The sequence below is a fragment of the Scophthalmus maximus genome, chromosome 7, assembly GCF_022379125.1.
Source record: "Scophthalmus maximus strain ysfricsl-2021 chromosome 7, ASM2237912v1, whole genome shotgun sequence".
Taxonomy (NCBI): domain Eukaryota; kingdom Metazoa; phylum Chordata; class Actinopteri; order Pleuronectiformes; family Scophthalmidae; genus Scophthalmus; species Scophthalmus maximus.
The window spans coordinates 5,342,283-5,358,479 of NC_061521.1; the positions used below are offsets into that span (position 1 = coordinate 5,342,283).

Consider the following 16,197-nt stretch of genomic DNA (forward strand, 5'->3'; position numbering starts at 1 on the left):
CAACGGTTAATGTTCACGTGTGACACACGTGGCTTTCCCGTTCCTTCCGGTTTGCCTTTTTTTCCTTCAACAGTTCATGTGTACCTGCGTGTCTGTGGTGCGTGTCTTTTTCTGCGTGTGTTTGTTCAGATGAGGTTTGTCAGAGAAAGTGGAAGGAAGAATGGCCAGATAATAATAATAAAGAATTACGCAAATAAGCGACAACGGCGATAAAATTTATTTTAGTATATTTTTTTTGCATGGAGTTAAAAGCTGTGGAATCTCCAAATATACTTTTTAATACAAAATCACACTTTCTTTGTTGTTCCTCAAGGTCTTGGTTTCTTCATTTGGTATTTCGAAATTTGAGCATGTTAATCAATGCTGGAGTGTTTTAATTGTTTAAATTTAGCACTGTGTCACAAATGGTTTCAGTGCAAAAATTCTGAGACCTAATGAAATGAAAAAATTTACCTAGAACTGCTTTTTTAATTTACATGTGCTATTCTTTTATGTCACAGAATGGATTGCCCAGCGGAAAATTCTAAAAAAGAGATGCCCAAAAGAGCACACCTCCCACCAAAGAAGATGACATTGTATGAAACAGACCTCGGCTCACCCAAAGATGACCAGGATGGTAAATGAATCATTGTCATCTAACTGCACATCTTTTTAATTTCATGTTATTTCTTTAAATAAATATTTCTTAATTTTACCAATTATTTTAGTTGATATTATGATAACAAAATTCTTAAATTACATTTAATTTCTAGGGTTAGGGCCGTAGTGGACTGAGTGCACCCTACCTGAGTATCCACCCACTCCGCCGCCAATCACACTTTTCCAAAGCCATCCTCAGTATCCACAGCATCACCAGCCTCACACTACAGCTCATGCCTCCAGACCAATTGCAACAGCTGCCTGTTTTGGTGGATTTGGATAACCAATAGAAATCAACAACCCCAAACAACATAACAGCCGAAGAAAGCTTACTTAGAATGTTGTACAGTCCAACTATACCTAATAGATCATCCCCTGTACATACTGAGTCGAGTCCGGCTAGTATATCTGAGTATGAGAGTTCTTCAACAAGCTCAGGCTCATGTGCAGATACTTATATCATTGAGTTTGATCCACTACCAGAATATGGAGAACCATCTGTGCAAACTGAATCAAGAGAACACCTAAGGAACCTCAAGTGCTACTTTCTTGATTTTTTAAACATTGCTGTATCCCTGGAAAGTGATAATTCATCTTCTGTGTTACAGGTGGTGAACAACTTGAGGCATTAGGGTTTCTGGATAAAGTTGAACAGATACAACCTCAGGCTGGTGTTATGGCGACAAAAAGCAGATCTGGGAAGCAAGAGCTGTATCCAGATAGTGGCCTCTTCCTGTCCGATACCAATCCATGAAGAGGCAAGGAAGGACTGCCTTCGCTTACTCCATCTTCTTTTTGACGGATTTGTCAGTGTAGAGGAGTGCCAAAATGCAGTGGCATTTGGGAAACACGGAAAGGTGCCAGAAGGGAAAGCAGTCCTGGACAAGTCCAAAGTTGATGGGATTGAAAGTAAGTACATTGTTCATTTTGTAGATTTGTCTTGTTTTGTAGAATTGTGTGTTTGTGTGTGTGTTGGACTTTTTCAAAGTTTTGTTTTACAACATTTTACCATTATTTATTTGCCCATACACTATATGAATAGTTGGCAATGACTTTAATAGTTGAATAGCCAGCAACACGTTGTACAGCAAAAACTGGACATTGACTATTACCCTGGTAACAATTTAGTAATTATTTGACACCACGGTTACTGTATGCAAGGGAAATTCATCTATAATTTTGGCTTTCTTTTATTCTTTTAGCCTACATCATGCGCTGTGGCACACTGGATGGATGGACACTGGTGGAGAAAGCCAAGGTCAAAAAAGCCTTCATAAACCATTGCCGCATAAGGGCCACAAAGAATTGAATTCATGAATTCTTGAATGTGGCTAACCAGATGGATGTTTTGTTGAGATAGTTCCAAAAATATTTCAGCATTGGCCAATTGCGCAACCTTCAACATCCTCAAAAAGTTCTTGTCTTACCACTGACATGCTCAGACAACATTATGGAAAGGATCCTTACAGAGGTCAGCCCTTTTGTTAAAAAGTAACACGATTTTTGTTTAACATGAATCATCCCCGAAATTACTTCCCCCAAACCGACCAGACTCTATTCATATAAACAGTTATTTAATCATTGTATAATTAACTTTCCACTCTTCCAACAATCACAAATCATTTACCGATTTATATGTGGAAATATGCAGATTCTGGTGGGTTTGGCAAAAGCTATTTCTGAGCTGTTTCTGTTTAAACAAAAAGGATCTTACTCTTTAACAAAAAGGTCTATCTCTGTAGGGTTCCTTTCCATAATTTCAGATACTTAGAATAACAATCTGAGCCTTTCAGTGGACAGATACATTTGCCCTATATGATTACATTGTAGCCCGGTTCGCGGCTGCCTTACAGTGTTCTTGCTCAATACTGGACCAATTTCTTCTTTCTTTTTTTAATAATCTTTTCATTGTTTTAATACTGGACCATTTTCAACGATTGTTGTTCAACTTGTCCATTAAATAAAGGGTCCATTTGTTTCAGCATTTGATGAAAGTGTCCAAAATTTTTTCACATATTGCTCCATAGTAGCTCTGGTACTGCTCATTTTCTTTCCTAAGGAGAAAAAAATGAGCCATTAATGAGATAGAGTAAGGTATCTCTCTCAAGTCTCAATTATGACTCCTGCTACTATTGCTCTATCTCACCTATTTCTCCCAGTGAATTTTAGGAGCAACATATGAAAAGACAACATTGAATCTCAAACAAGACTGAAAAGAGAGTCACAGTTTTGTCTCCTGAGCTGTAGAATAGCAACCATTGAGCAATAAAATGTATCTCTGGGCAGTGCTGAAGTGATGAGTCCGAGTTCAGTCCTGCCTCATGTTTAGCTACCACTGGTCCGGTCTGCCTGGATCATCTGGAATGAAAACTACACAAAAAATACATTCATCTCCTTAACAGACTTCAATTTATGTGAAAACAATTAATATTAAATTACTTCAAAGTTCAACATCACATAAGAATATTTAAGCCAAAGAAATGCAGTTGGTGGACGTCAGCTCCTATGTAGTTACAGGTCTATTACATACACATATTTTTTTCATGTGACAGTCATGCTTAGTTTTCACTAGAGTGACACCAACAATCAAATAAACGTTATGACACTTTGCCCAACTGTAGAAGTAATTATCTATTGTGTCGGTTGTAGTAAAAAATATGAATCAAACTTCTTGTGTTCTTCTGTTGCATTTTAAGTTACCGTACAGGCACAATAAAAAACTTGTTCGCAACTAAGAACACAAATCTACATTAACGGTATCTTCTGAAACAATGCTGATATGTGACATTAACACTTGCATTACAAACACCTTAATATACCTTGACAGTTAGCATTAATGTCACGTTAACATTGCGTTGCTGGTATGGCAAATTTAACGTGGTGGACCATATTTTCCAACCACACGCAGATGCCTTTTTACCGGCTCATGTAGGTGTCGTGTTGTGTTGATCCCACTAGCCTCTTCAGCAGAGCTGGGAGTCTTGCTGGGAGTCTAGCTCGAGGCTAAACCCAGGGTAGCTGGCTAATAAGCGCTTTAGCACCGACACCTGCTAATTACTGCAAACTCAGAACAATACTATAATTTTACTTACCGAAAAAACAGGAGAGCAAGCTTTTTGGACTTCTCTGTTCGGACAACTTACCAAACCACGGTCGAGAAGTCATGTTCCCTGGCTGGGGATTAGCTCAGGTGACACCTAGCACTGCCAGCGGATAGTAAACAGTGGCATCATCTGTCACACCCCTAATTATGCAGAATTTCAAACCTTAATATATTTAAACGGGTGAGTTATAAAAAAATGTCCCCCCCATTAGCCATTGGGAACAAAACCGTGTTTTGTACCAGGCAGTAAACATGTTTAATTCTGCTGTAAATTTGGGTATTTTAACATGGGGCGCCATGGGGATTTGCTCTGTTTTGGAGCCAGCCTCCAGCGTGCATTTAGTGAACTGCAGTTTATAGTACTTCTGCATAGGTTTCATTTCTCAGTCTTGGAGTTGGCCCCTTGGTTCCAAAGGGTGTCCCATTTCGTAGGGGTAGATTTTCAACCCTTCCCCCTGGGGAACTCCACTTCAAAGATGCAGTGTGTTTGCTTTCCTGATCTCATCTGGCAGGTCATTCCATAACTGAGGGGCCCGAACAGAAAAGGGCTGCATGGGGTGGATTGGGATTGTCCTCCCTATCGTATTTCCAATCTACTTTATAGACCTCAATGGAAAACGTCATGAGGTCAAGGAATATTGTAAAGGAGGATTGATAGGACTTCAGAAAAGCTTAGTTTAAAGTTTAAAGTTTAGTGAACTTCTTGTTATTTTACGCTGGGAAAACTCAGTAATATGTCTTTTACGGTTTACAAAAAAATTTAGTTTAGTCTACGAGAAACAACCCAAAAATTTAGTTTAACCATTGTCAAAAAGGTAAGCATCTTCATATTCACAGTATAGCATATTTTACTTTGTGAATCATGAGTTAAAATTTCCACATTTTCAACACAGTAATAACAGCTGTGCCCCAGAGACACAAAAGATCAGCAACAACTACAGTCACGGCTCGTCTGTGACACTGGTGCGGTCTTTTACCTGTGAGTGTGAGTGTGGGTTGCGCATGATTTGGGTGTGTATGAATGGGCAAGTGTTGTATGCTTGTAGATGTGTATGGTTTTCAGAGTGGATCTTCGCCGGCACCAGATTAAACAGGCACGGCTATGCTAAATCACTCATCTCCGCTCGCGGTATAAAATATTGGCTCTCCAGGCAGACGTTTCAGGATTATTGAACCAGTTTTACTGAATTTGGATCACAGCCAGACATTCCTGTGCTCCAATGTTTCTGCAAATCTGCACCGGTGAGAACCTAACAGATCCTCCATTCAGTTTTGAGTCATTCTTGAATAAACTAATTTCCTTCTCTACGAAATCTGTGTCTGCTGAACTTGGTCCGAAAACAGAACTGATACCTAACAACTACAGGTATTTTATTTTCACAATATGCCTAAATCTGATACATGTAAGTAAGGTTGTAAATGGGTATATTTTTCTCAATTAAAACATTTTCATTACAAAAACAATAAACAAACATAGAGGTTAAAAGTGCAGCTTAGAACACCTTTACAGAACAGTGTCTTAGCGTATACATTTAACTTGGCAGAGCATAGAGTCCCATTAAAAGTCTTTGTTTTGGATGGTTTGGATGGATACTGGAGATTCATGGCATATGTTATCCAGAGGAGTAGACAGCATGCTCTGGTCAGATCAGTAAGCACTTGAATTGCCTCAATGATGATGCCCACTACATCTGGCTCACGGCAAGCATAGATCCTCATTTTGTGCATTTTCAGGTCCTCCAGCACACTGCTCTCTGCTGTTCCCTGCATGACATGAACAGCACACAATTATTACAAACTGTCTCATTTGTTGATGAAAGAAAAATATCTGATAATTATTCCACATGGACATTATCCATTGAGACCACCTTGAAAACTCGAGAACAGCCCTTATTTGAGACCTTGTACATTAGGTGTCTGTGGTTCATGAAGTAGAGAGGGTAATTAATTACTACATTTTACCTTGCAGTAAAATGTAGTAATTAAGGAAGCAGTAGATCTTTGTGAAGGGATAAATGAGGGCAAGAAAACGGAACAGCACTACTCATTATATTAATATGCACAAGTAACATTTTGACGACTTTACATCAACAATTTCTTGATGCGTTGACCAACTGCTCCTCCCTTCACACTGAATAGCTCCAGAGGTTTGGAGTGTGCCTGTCCAGCTGGGACATAGACGTTGATTCCCGTGGAACTGCAGAGCACCTTCAATACTGCTCACTTATCTGTTGTACAGAAATTGTTTGGCTGTAACTTGAGCCAACAAGGCTGCAACAATTAATCAATTTAGTCCAGCTGGGACAAATAAATTAACTGCCAACGATTTCGATTTTTCTGAAAAAAGTCAAAATTCTCTGATTTCAGCTTCTTAAATGTGAATATTTTCAGGTTTCATTCACTATAACGTACATAAGATTCAGTAGTGAATAAACCCAGTAAACCCATAAACAAAGCTTTGTAAAATCAATTTATTGTAATCTTTGATAAAATCTATTTTATGATCTAAAATAATAAGTTACCAAAATATTCACACATTTTGCTCATGTGAAACTTAAATAAACACAAAAAGCAAAGGTAATTAATTTATTTAAAGAAATATACTTTTTAAATTGAAGTCATGTGAACAGCACCACTGAAGGACTATTTACAGTGACAATCCGACTTACACTAAACTACGTCATTATGTTCAGTGGATGTTATTGACGTGTGTCTGCCATGGTGAAACTAAACATTTCTGAAGATGGACTACTAAAAGGATCTTTTAGGCGACTTGGCCCTGTGCGTTCTTATCGGGTTGATTCATGCTAAACATGCACAACACAGTGAAAATATTCATTCATTACCAAGGTTGGAATTGAAATAAAAACAATAATCTAGGCTACAACAGTAAAAGAAAAATGTTGTCACATTGAGAAAGTTTGCTCTCACTCCTGTCCACTCATATTTATCCACATGACACCGTATGGCATACGATGGAAAGGCTTCATAGGCAACAGTAACTTACATAATGATTGTTTCTCTTCTCATCGTCATATTCATACACTTGTTCTACTTCTACTTCAGATCTAATCTTTAACGTTCGTGCATGGCGCATCATGTTAAATATTGCTGCCGCAATGAATTGTGAGGCGTCTATTTCTCCTTTCCTTTTCCATAGTAAAGTCCAGTGTACCCTATGATGAAGGAGATTGGAAAGGAAGCATTGAACCAACTCTCCTAAACATTTAGAGGATCTAAACAGCTCTTCTCATGGCTGCTGATGAAATTCTTCCGGGTCATTTCAGGAGTTAGAAACTTCCTAAGCAAATTTGACAATTAAACGATTGTAGTTGTGTTTGCTTGTTGGTAAGTTGGTGCACCCCTGGAACACACCCTTTGTTAGACTGCCTCTCCAGAGCTGGCCTCTGCCCACTTCCCCCCTTTTTCCTTTCCTTTGATAATTTAAGTAACAACTTGGAGTGTATTTGTTAATTTTTTTTATACCTTTGATGGCTAAGTAATATTGTAATAAACTTTTTTCCACATTCCATCCATCCATCCATCCATCATCTACTGCTTTATCCATGTATGGGTCACGGGGGGGCTGGAGCCAATCCCAGCTGACATTGGGCGAGAGGCGGGGTTCACCCTGGACAGGTCGCCAGCCTATCGCAGGGCCACATACAGAGACGGACAACCATTCACTCTCACATTCACACCTACGGTCAATTTAGAGTCTCCAATTAACCTAATCCCATTCTGCATGTCCTCTGCATGACCCTGGTTGGTTGGAACCGGGATTCAAACCCAGAACCTTCTTGCTGTGAGGCAAAAGTGCTAACCACTACACCACTGTGCAGCACTTTTTCCACATTTTCCATTGTAATTTGATTAATTATATACATTTTCTAACCATCCTCTTTACAGGCACTTCCAGTCATCAATGATTTAATCATCAATAAATTTGTATTTCTTTTGGAACCACATTTGTCTCGCTTCAGTCAGTGAACCTCTGTAGCCATTGTATAACTGGGGTGCTAGTCAAGGTAGAAATAAATCATTTCCTGGGGTCGAAGTCCCCATGTGGCGTAGTCAGATAGTTCGATTATGGTGGCGATTCCTCCCCTAGAGTCTCCCCATGCCACACTATGAAGAGACATTCTTTGTATATAGAGGCATTTATGATGAAGAGTAAAACTTTACTGATAATGTTTTGGCCATTGTATTGAAGAGCTGAGTCTCAGCATGTGAACACAAACACCACTTCCTTCTGTTTCCTGTGAGAACTGACCTTCGACCCCTACATCTTGCTCCCACCATCGAGTCAGACACATGTCATGCCCCCTGGGAGCCTGTGCTACAAGGTCCCTGCTTTCCTTTGCTTGATCCGCTGTATATTTTTTAACTCTTAAATCTAAAAATACACTTGACTGCGGATGTTGCTGCCGTGTTATATAAGCTTGTGGGCTTGAAGTGTCAGGAATGAGAGGTTGTACAGAAATTTTCTGGATCTTAGTTCTCTCAAAGTAAACAAATGAGGAAGAAAGAACAGTTTCCTGGAACAGCTTCACAGAGAAAAATCTACACAGAATTAACTTCAAGCTTTATGTTTGGCCAGTTTTTATTAGCCTTGAGGAAGAACGTCACAAGTTTCCTGAGCTCCTCACTAAAAGTTAATACTAACAATAATGAAGTCATTTAATCAAACTGTATTTAGTCTATATTCCAGAGCTTAATGTACCAAAGCTATGTGACTTCTCCCACAGGAGAAAATGAATGTCCCCTCACCCCAGAAATGTATCCTGAGGCCCCTTTCTTAAAGAAGATATTCTCTATTGAAACTGAATTGATTGAAGTGTTGAATTGATATACTGTACTTTTTCTGGTTACGGAAAACAGAAGTTCATGGATTCATCATCATTTTAGATTAACTTCAGGCTATCGATTATCATTTGGTCGTGGATATATGATCTAAAAAATGTGCACACAAAGGATAAAAATATCCCAAAGTCAAAACATAATCACATTCATACAAATGCCATACAACTAAAAAGTGTGCACACTTGGAATTCACTGGCTCTTTTTGCTGTAGTTCTGTTTTATCTTTTAAACATAATTTGCAATTGTTTTGTTTTGTCTTGTATTGCATATAACATTGAATTGCTAACAGGGGCTAAAATCTTGGCTAGAACAAACCCCACTGCCAACAACCCATGGAATAAACTCAATGAATTGGATGTGTGTTTTATCACAGTAAACCAGGATGTGAAGCAATTCCCAGGTCAGACATCCAACTTCTGAGTTAAATTGAATGAGTTTGTTTTTTTTACATAAGGACAAGTTCTGACCATATAGCCTATTGCTGCTCTCTTGAGGCTTGACATTTTACTCATTTATGTTAATATTAATGAACAAGAGAGAAAACACAACTGATTATATAACTGAGATGGGAGACCATGACAACTCATTTATTCTTACAAACATCATGGCACAAAGGCAGGCAGTCTCTAGAAAGAAAATTTCAGTTAGCAACCCTAGGATTTTGTTCAATGCAAACATTTTTCATTTGTTTATGTCAGCACACAAACGAGAAGCAGAGGCATGTTATTGCTCCATTCTTGGACACCCATATTGACTTCCAGAAGCAAGCATGAATGATTTACATGCATACATTTGAAATAATGTATTTACTTCCTTTCTTTTGTTGAAAATACAGAAAAACAAGCACATCAGTGTCACTTTTGTCTTCAGACTGTCCATGGTCCATTGAATGATGCACGTGCCCTCTTGTGTCTCACCAAAGGACATTTAAGTTATCAGAATTGCCAGTGTGAGTTTTAATGATAACCTTATAAAATATTGCAGTTGGTATGGCAAATTAACCATCTTTAAAAATAATACACAAACATTATGGGAATGTAGTTTCATTATGTAAATGTATTTTATTAATTGGAGGCATGGTAAAGTCTGAAATATGAATATTGCTCACAGCTCATAACTCTACATACAGTATTTTGTCTGGTTGTTGAACACGGAGGGACACAGTGAGCACCCAAACTCAAACTGAGCCAACCCTTGTGCCACTTTCAAGAGGCTGTTTCATATTGTCATTGTGACCCTGCTCAACACAGTTGTGACTGACAGACTGATAATGCTGTCTCCTGTAATGACGTGATTTGAAGGTGCAAAAATTATGCAGCGCAAAAATAATGCAGCAAACATCAACCTAAGAACTGGAGGTACATTTTCTCAGCTCTCATGTTTCTGACCCCGGTCTTGTCCTTGGAAAAATGTCTGTTCAGCAGCGGAGTGAAAAGCGCACCAGTTTTGAATCACCCTTCTGTCACATGCTCCTTTTCTTTTCGACTCAGGCCAACATTGTCATAGGATTGGACTGAAATACAGCAAATATGATCTGTTCATGATGGATTAAAAATAAATTAAATTTTTTATGACGTGAGATTCATTTGTGTTTTGTAAGTTAAACTCAACTTGTTAATGGTGATGAATAATTGATAAGTGGCAGAATCATGACAGGGACAAATCTGTGTCCCAGTCCCCCCCGACGGAGGGGCCGACGTATTTCAGTCATCCGTAGAAAACGCCTTTGTCTCATTGAAATGAGTCTAAAGGTATTTCTCATTATTTCCCTCTGCTCTCTAAGTGGCCTGTGTGACATATGCGGTCACGAAATACCAAGGGCTGAGGTGAAGTGAAGGAGGGCATGTTGAACCACTAATGAAACGCAGCATTAGTCTCTGTGCTTCCCTTTGTCTTTGTTAGTTCATCTGTGATTACCTAGACAACCTAGATTCCTGCCCTGGTTTCAACCATAGAGTGTATATAAATATGGACGTAGCTTCCGTGACGTCACCCATTGGTTTCTGCAGGCCGGTTTTGAAGCCCAAAGTGGGCGGTTCCGCAGCAGCTCAGCCGTCGCCATGTTGGCGGGGATCGACTCCTCTCTTACCCGGCTAATCAAAATATGAACATAGAGGTGGGCCGAATGCAGACTGGTCGCTGAAACGTCATCACCTACGTCGAAGCTTCCCAGTTAGCTGAGGCTAAGGAGCTAAGCTAGGCTAAGTGCGAGCCGGCTAGCCGCGGCTGACTGCGGTAACGTGCGCTCCGGTACCAGTCGTCCCAGCCAACGTTACATGTGGTGAATAACACTGGTACAACGTTTGAAATAAATATTTGTTACGTTTTAAAAATTACGTTTTTATTTTATTTGTATTAGTGTTAGTTTGCACCACTATATTTTGATTCTTATAAATTAAATCAAATAAATGTTAACTAAACAGAAGTTACATGTGATGGTTAGTGTTCCTGGCATACAGTTCAGCCATTGGGATGAAACCGTTTTCTGAACCAGGCTGTAAACATTTTTAATTCTCCTGTAAAGTTGGGCATTTTAACATGGGACTCTATGAGAAGGCACAGGAGACATCAAGGAACACAGAACAGACACGTTGAAACCAAGGGGCCAACTCTGAGGCTGAGAAATGAAGCAAATGCGGAAGTGCTATAAACTGCAGTTCACTAGATGCCTGCTTGAGGCTGGCTCCAAAAGCGAGTAAACCGTTTGAGACTGCAAGTGTGTTTTTGTTTTCAATTTATTAAAATTATAATTTTATTTCGCATCTTGCATTTGGGTCCTGCTCCTTCAAATCAGAACATATAATAACTGAACACAGCATGCCATGATATTTTTATTTGGTACTGGTCAATAGTTTCATAAGAAAAGAAATTACACAACATTCAGGCAATGTTACTCCACAGTGGATGGGTGGAGAATGAGGCGAACACTGAAGCACAGTAACTTGTGGTGGTCCAGAAGAAGTTCCACGTGTTTCACAGGGTGTCCACTGCAGCAGCGGTTGCAGTTGCCATCGTCGTAAATTTCACTGACTAAAGCTTACCATTAATACATCAATTCATTCAGTCTGCAGATGATGTTAGACACACACACACACACACGTTTTTGTTGACTTAGGACTGTTGTTTGGGCATGTTTTCAGTTCTTGAGCGAAGTGCACCACATTTGACCTTGCACTGATTAATAGCCATCTGCAGTGATTCTAAAAGAGAGGGAGGGAGAGAAAGATGTCGGCTGTGGAATGGGGGTTATCTTGTTGTGATTGCAGTTGAGCAGACATTGGGAGTGAGGGAGGTTCATTAGAGTTTTATCATTATCTAAGTTTAGATCTTGGCTCACAGAAGGCTTCTCAAGTAACAAGGCAGCAGGCTCACTTCAGCCACTCCACACTGAGACAGATTCCCAGCTCCTCACAGAGCTTTAAAGGAAGGCAAGCAAAGCTACAGAAGCGTGGCAAGTAAGAAGAAAATCATATGAGAGGGAGGGGTCTCTGAACACCAAACACTGTCATATAACAAGTCATTTCAAACAGGAGCTGCAGACGTACAGAGAAAGGAAGAGCACAAAGTGGACTATTCGGCTTGCAAACGACTCTTCACCACATCAGTTTATCTCCGTACACAATTTGAGGGGATTGGACAATGACAGAGGACGCAGAAGTGGAAGTCAACCTGTCTCCGACCCCTGGATCTGAGCAACAGGCTCCACATTTTCTACGAGATGTTATCTTCCATGGCAAGTTTAAGGTGAGCGTTTCCATGAGCAACACAGTATGCAGAGACTGAAAGGGAGATATACAGAGTCACTGAAGGAAATCAGTTGTACACAGTTTGGACTGTCCAAAGGTACTTGTGACAGGAAGTACATTGGGATTTGGGAAAGTCATATTGTCAAAAGGGTCAAAATATGTAGATTGTTTTAGGTTAAGGGCCACAATTCAGCTTGTAAACCTTAATAATCTCACTGGTGTGTCAGTCTGATGTTTGGTCACAAACCCACAAAACAGGAATTATTGTGGAGATCTCAACATTAGCAAATATTACAAATATAAAAACATGGAGTACAGGATAATAAAACTTGGCACAGAGTCAGAATGAAGTGCAAATAAATGGTACAAAAAAAGATGAATAATCCTCAATACAGCAACACATTTTCCAGTCTGTTGTTCCATTAAACATGACTAAAGCTGTTCCATTATTGTTTGTGTTCATTGTCCATTTATTCCAGCTGCCAAACAAATTATTGTTGATTTGACATCGTATTGCACAATCACTGCTACTTCAGTCCACATGGAAGATCAAAACAAAGTTAATTCTGCTTATTGCACTTAACTGGGCTTTTTTGCCCAGACCTCCATGGCCCAGATGTCCCTTCACTGGTGGTCTGGGCAGCAAAGAGCCCATAAAATAGGGGCTGGATTAAACATAAAAAGAACGAAAGAGACATTGGGGCCTCCACCATTAAACACCTGTATTCACAAATGAGATTCTAACTTGTGTGTGGATTCTGGTCTCCTTTTCCACCTAAAAGCTTTGTAAGCCAGAACAAGTGGTCAGGACCAAGTTGTGAATCATATCACATGACTCGCCTGACATTTGATGATGATGCACAACATAAAATAACTAACTATTTTTGGCCCACTTGAATACACAGATATCATTTGAGTTGCTAAATATCTAACTGTGACGCTGGGTATATGCAGAGGAATGTTCCCCAGTGCTTGTGTGCTCTCTTGTGAAGTCTAAGTAACTTCAGTACTGTTCCTTAATGCTGGTCTCTGGTTGCTAGTTCTAAAAAACACTACTTTGTATTCGCATATCCAAACTTGTGGTATACATGTGGGTTGGGTTCAGTTGGAAAACAAATGAGTAGCACACTGGCACCCCCCTGTCATGTGCTGGGCACTGCTTATCCAAGCCAGTCATCTTACTGCTTGATTATCCACCAGTCCAAATAGTAAGGGGATTGTTAAGGGGACTGTTGGGCCTTACCAAAGGTATGTGCTCTACTGAGTTTTTACTATTTATGTTCAGACATTTAGGACTCGATCTTACACCTTGCACAAAGCGCGATGCTCACTTCGGACCGACACTGTTGTTATTTTTTGTCCAGTGTGCTGTTGTTAAAATGAGGTGTTGTCAGGTGCATAATTGGCCCTGTTGTGCGTGAGCACCATGGGTAAATGAATTTTGGTCTGCATGTCATCTCAGAGTGAAAGCATGGTCTTCTGGAATGTCAAAGGCCTAACAAAGAAAGCACCAAGCACCAAGACTCTTGGACTCCCGCAGCGACCCGCATCGTTGGTCCCCTACAGGACAGTTTTTAGTCAAATTTTCATGTTAAAATTTATATAAAGCACTGCAATATGATAGAGCTTAGACGAGTTTTGACCATCAAGTGATTTTTTTGACCATCAAGTGATTTTTTTAAACAGTGTACGAACCTCAAACGCCATGAGACGAGATAGTCGCTACGGAAGAATAAGCATAATAATAATAATTAAAGCTGCAAGCAGCTGTGGACAGGCCCGAGTACTCGCGGGGCGGCGGAGTGTGTCGCGATCGAAGGGGCGCATCATTTGGGTGAACATGCCATGCACAGGACTCTCAACTGTTTCATAATAGTCACATGCAGCCTTCAATAAATCTACATATGGAAGTCTGATGATGTTGTGAGATCAAATGAACTATAAACATCCAAAATATAAATTATTCATCACCATTAACATGTTGAGTTTAACTTACAAAACCCAAATGAAACTCACGTCATTAAAGATTTAATTCATTTTTAATCCATCATGAACAGATCATATTTGCTGTACTTCAGTCCACATACAATAAACATACATGTGACATGCTCATCAGCTTGTCTAATGGACAAAATACTTGTGGCTCTTCACCTTTTTTTAAATGTTATACTTTTAAATACGGTTTGGTCATTGACAGTGACATTATTGAAAATAAAGATATTTATAAATATAAGTGAAATCAAAAAGCTGAGGTGGATCAAAGTGGTGACGCTCCTAAAAGACTTCTCAAACAATCAAAGACAAAATATGAGTGTATCATTGGTTTAAATCAACACATTGCATCTGATATGATGCAACATAAATAAATAAAGTCCTGACAGGTCATTTGACTGTTGGAGGAGCCGGTGTTGCACTTAAGAGAAGGCTTGCATGATTAACTCAGCTCAGCACTGACAGCAGCAGACAGCTGTGGGGAACCATGACACATATCAGCATTAACACTGAAGACATGTCATACAAATATACTGCTCAATATAAACAGGTAAAGAACGTATTTATAAAGACCCAATAATAACTTTATCCAGCACGTTGTAGTTATCTCTCTCTCTCTCACACACACACACACACACACACTCACTCACTCACTCACTCAGCATCAGTGTGTCAATAAAAATGACAGAGACAGAATGAACTCTTCTTGTCTGGTTGTGGTTTGTTGTGGAGAATCCAGTGACTTGTTTTCACTGGTAACACGTATTAACCATGAAATCAACAATTTTAGCGATTTAAGATAAACTTACTTCTCACTTGAACTTTGTTGTCGGTCGCTGTTGCCGTCTGCACACATCCGCGGTTTCACATCCGAGGCGAGTCCCGTAGAAGTCGGAGTAAACATCCCTGAAGACGCTAGCATCGGATGTAGCGTAGCATCACGTAGCATTCATGGACGCGCAGAGCGAGATCCAGAACGCGGTTTGCTCGTCCGCATCACCCAGAGGCATGATGGGAGAGATGCTACTGCGCAGAATCAGTAGGCCCATGTCCAGGAAGTAACGCAGAAGTCAGAAAATTTTTTGGCGCATGCGCTGGATGAGCAACTTTCGTTGAAATGATTGGCGCCGCCATCTTGTCTGGGCGACATCCGGTATCTAGGTTTTAATTAAAATCTATGGGTGAGGGCAGCATGCTACTTCCTATTGGTAGCAGGTGTTGCTGGAGTAATTCGTTATAGTAAGATGTGAAAAAATGCCCCAAAGAGCACCAAAGTTGTACTCGCTGGATCCAAAATGGCCGATTTTCAATGGTCAAGTTTCGTGACATTCCGAGCATCCCAAGTCCTTCAAACACACCATTTTTAGGTAAAAAGTCTGAATTGGTCGCTATGGCGACGATCTTTGCTCAAGAGGTCAAATTTCACACACTAAATGCCAATTTCCTGTGTTCGTGTACGTCTGAGGTCATGGCTCCCAGAGGCTTTTTTTTAGATCCTCCTATGCTCCAGGTGCTCACCAAATTTGGTTTGGGTAGATGAAAGTTAAAGGTGGGGGCTTTGAGATTTAAGGGTTTTAGGGGGTGCTATGGCTCCCTATGGAGCCATTTTGACACAATCACCCATAAAAACCATTTCAGATACCACAATTGGGCACTGTCAACGTGTGTATGAATTTTCATGAAGCTCCAAGTATTTTGAGTCCCTGAAACATCTATTCATATTTTGGTGGCGATTACAGCATTGCCACGGGAACAGCATTTGTGATATGGCACTGAGGCCCTAAACGACTGAATTTGAGGTCAGTGTGGTGAACCTGGCACGCACGGGACACGGGTGTAGAGCATGCTACTTCC

At 40.0% G+C, this 16,197-nt stretch overlaps 1 protein-coding gene and 1 long non-coding RNA gene across 5 annotated transcripts in view; both read left to right on the plus strand.

Annotated features, from left to right (window-relative positions):
- Positions 1-316: 316 nt before the first annotated feature.
- LOC118315529 lies at positions 317-2,607 on the plus strand. The gene is made up of 3 exons (XR_004794876.1): positions 317-616; positions 1,248-1,548; positions 1,842-2,607. It is a non-coding gene; the product is annotated as an uncharacterized LOC118315529 (long non-coding RNA).
- A 9,370-nt stretch (positions 2,608-11,977) lies between these two features.
- Positions 11,978-16,197, plus strand: part of LOC118315314 (anoctamin-1-like) — a 77,264-nt gene continuing 73,044 nt past the window's right edge. For all 4 annotated transcript variants that reach the window (XM_047333236.1, XM_047333237.1, XM_035642522.1 and 1 more), the window contains exon 1: positions 11,978-12,349. In XM_047333236.1, the coding sequence (XP_047189192.1) occupies positions 12,245-12,349 (105 nt within the window). In that variant the 5' untranslated portion in view covers positions 11,978-12,244. The remainder of the gene's footprint in view (positions 12,350-16,197) is intronic.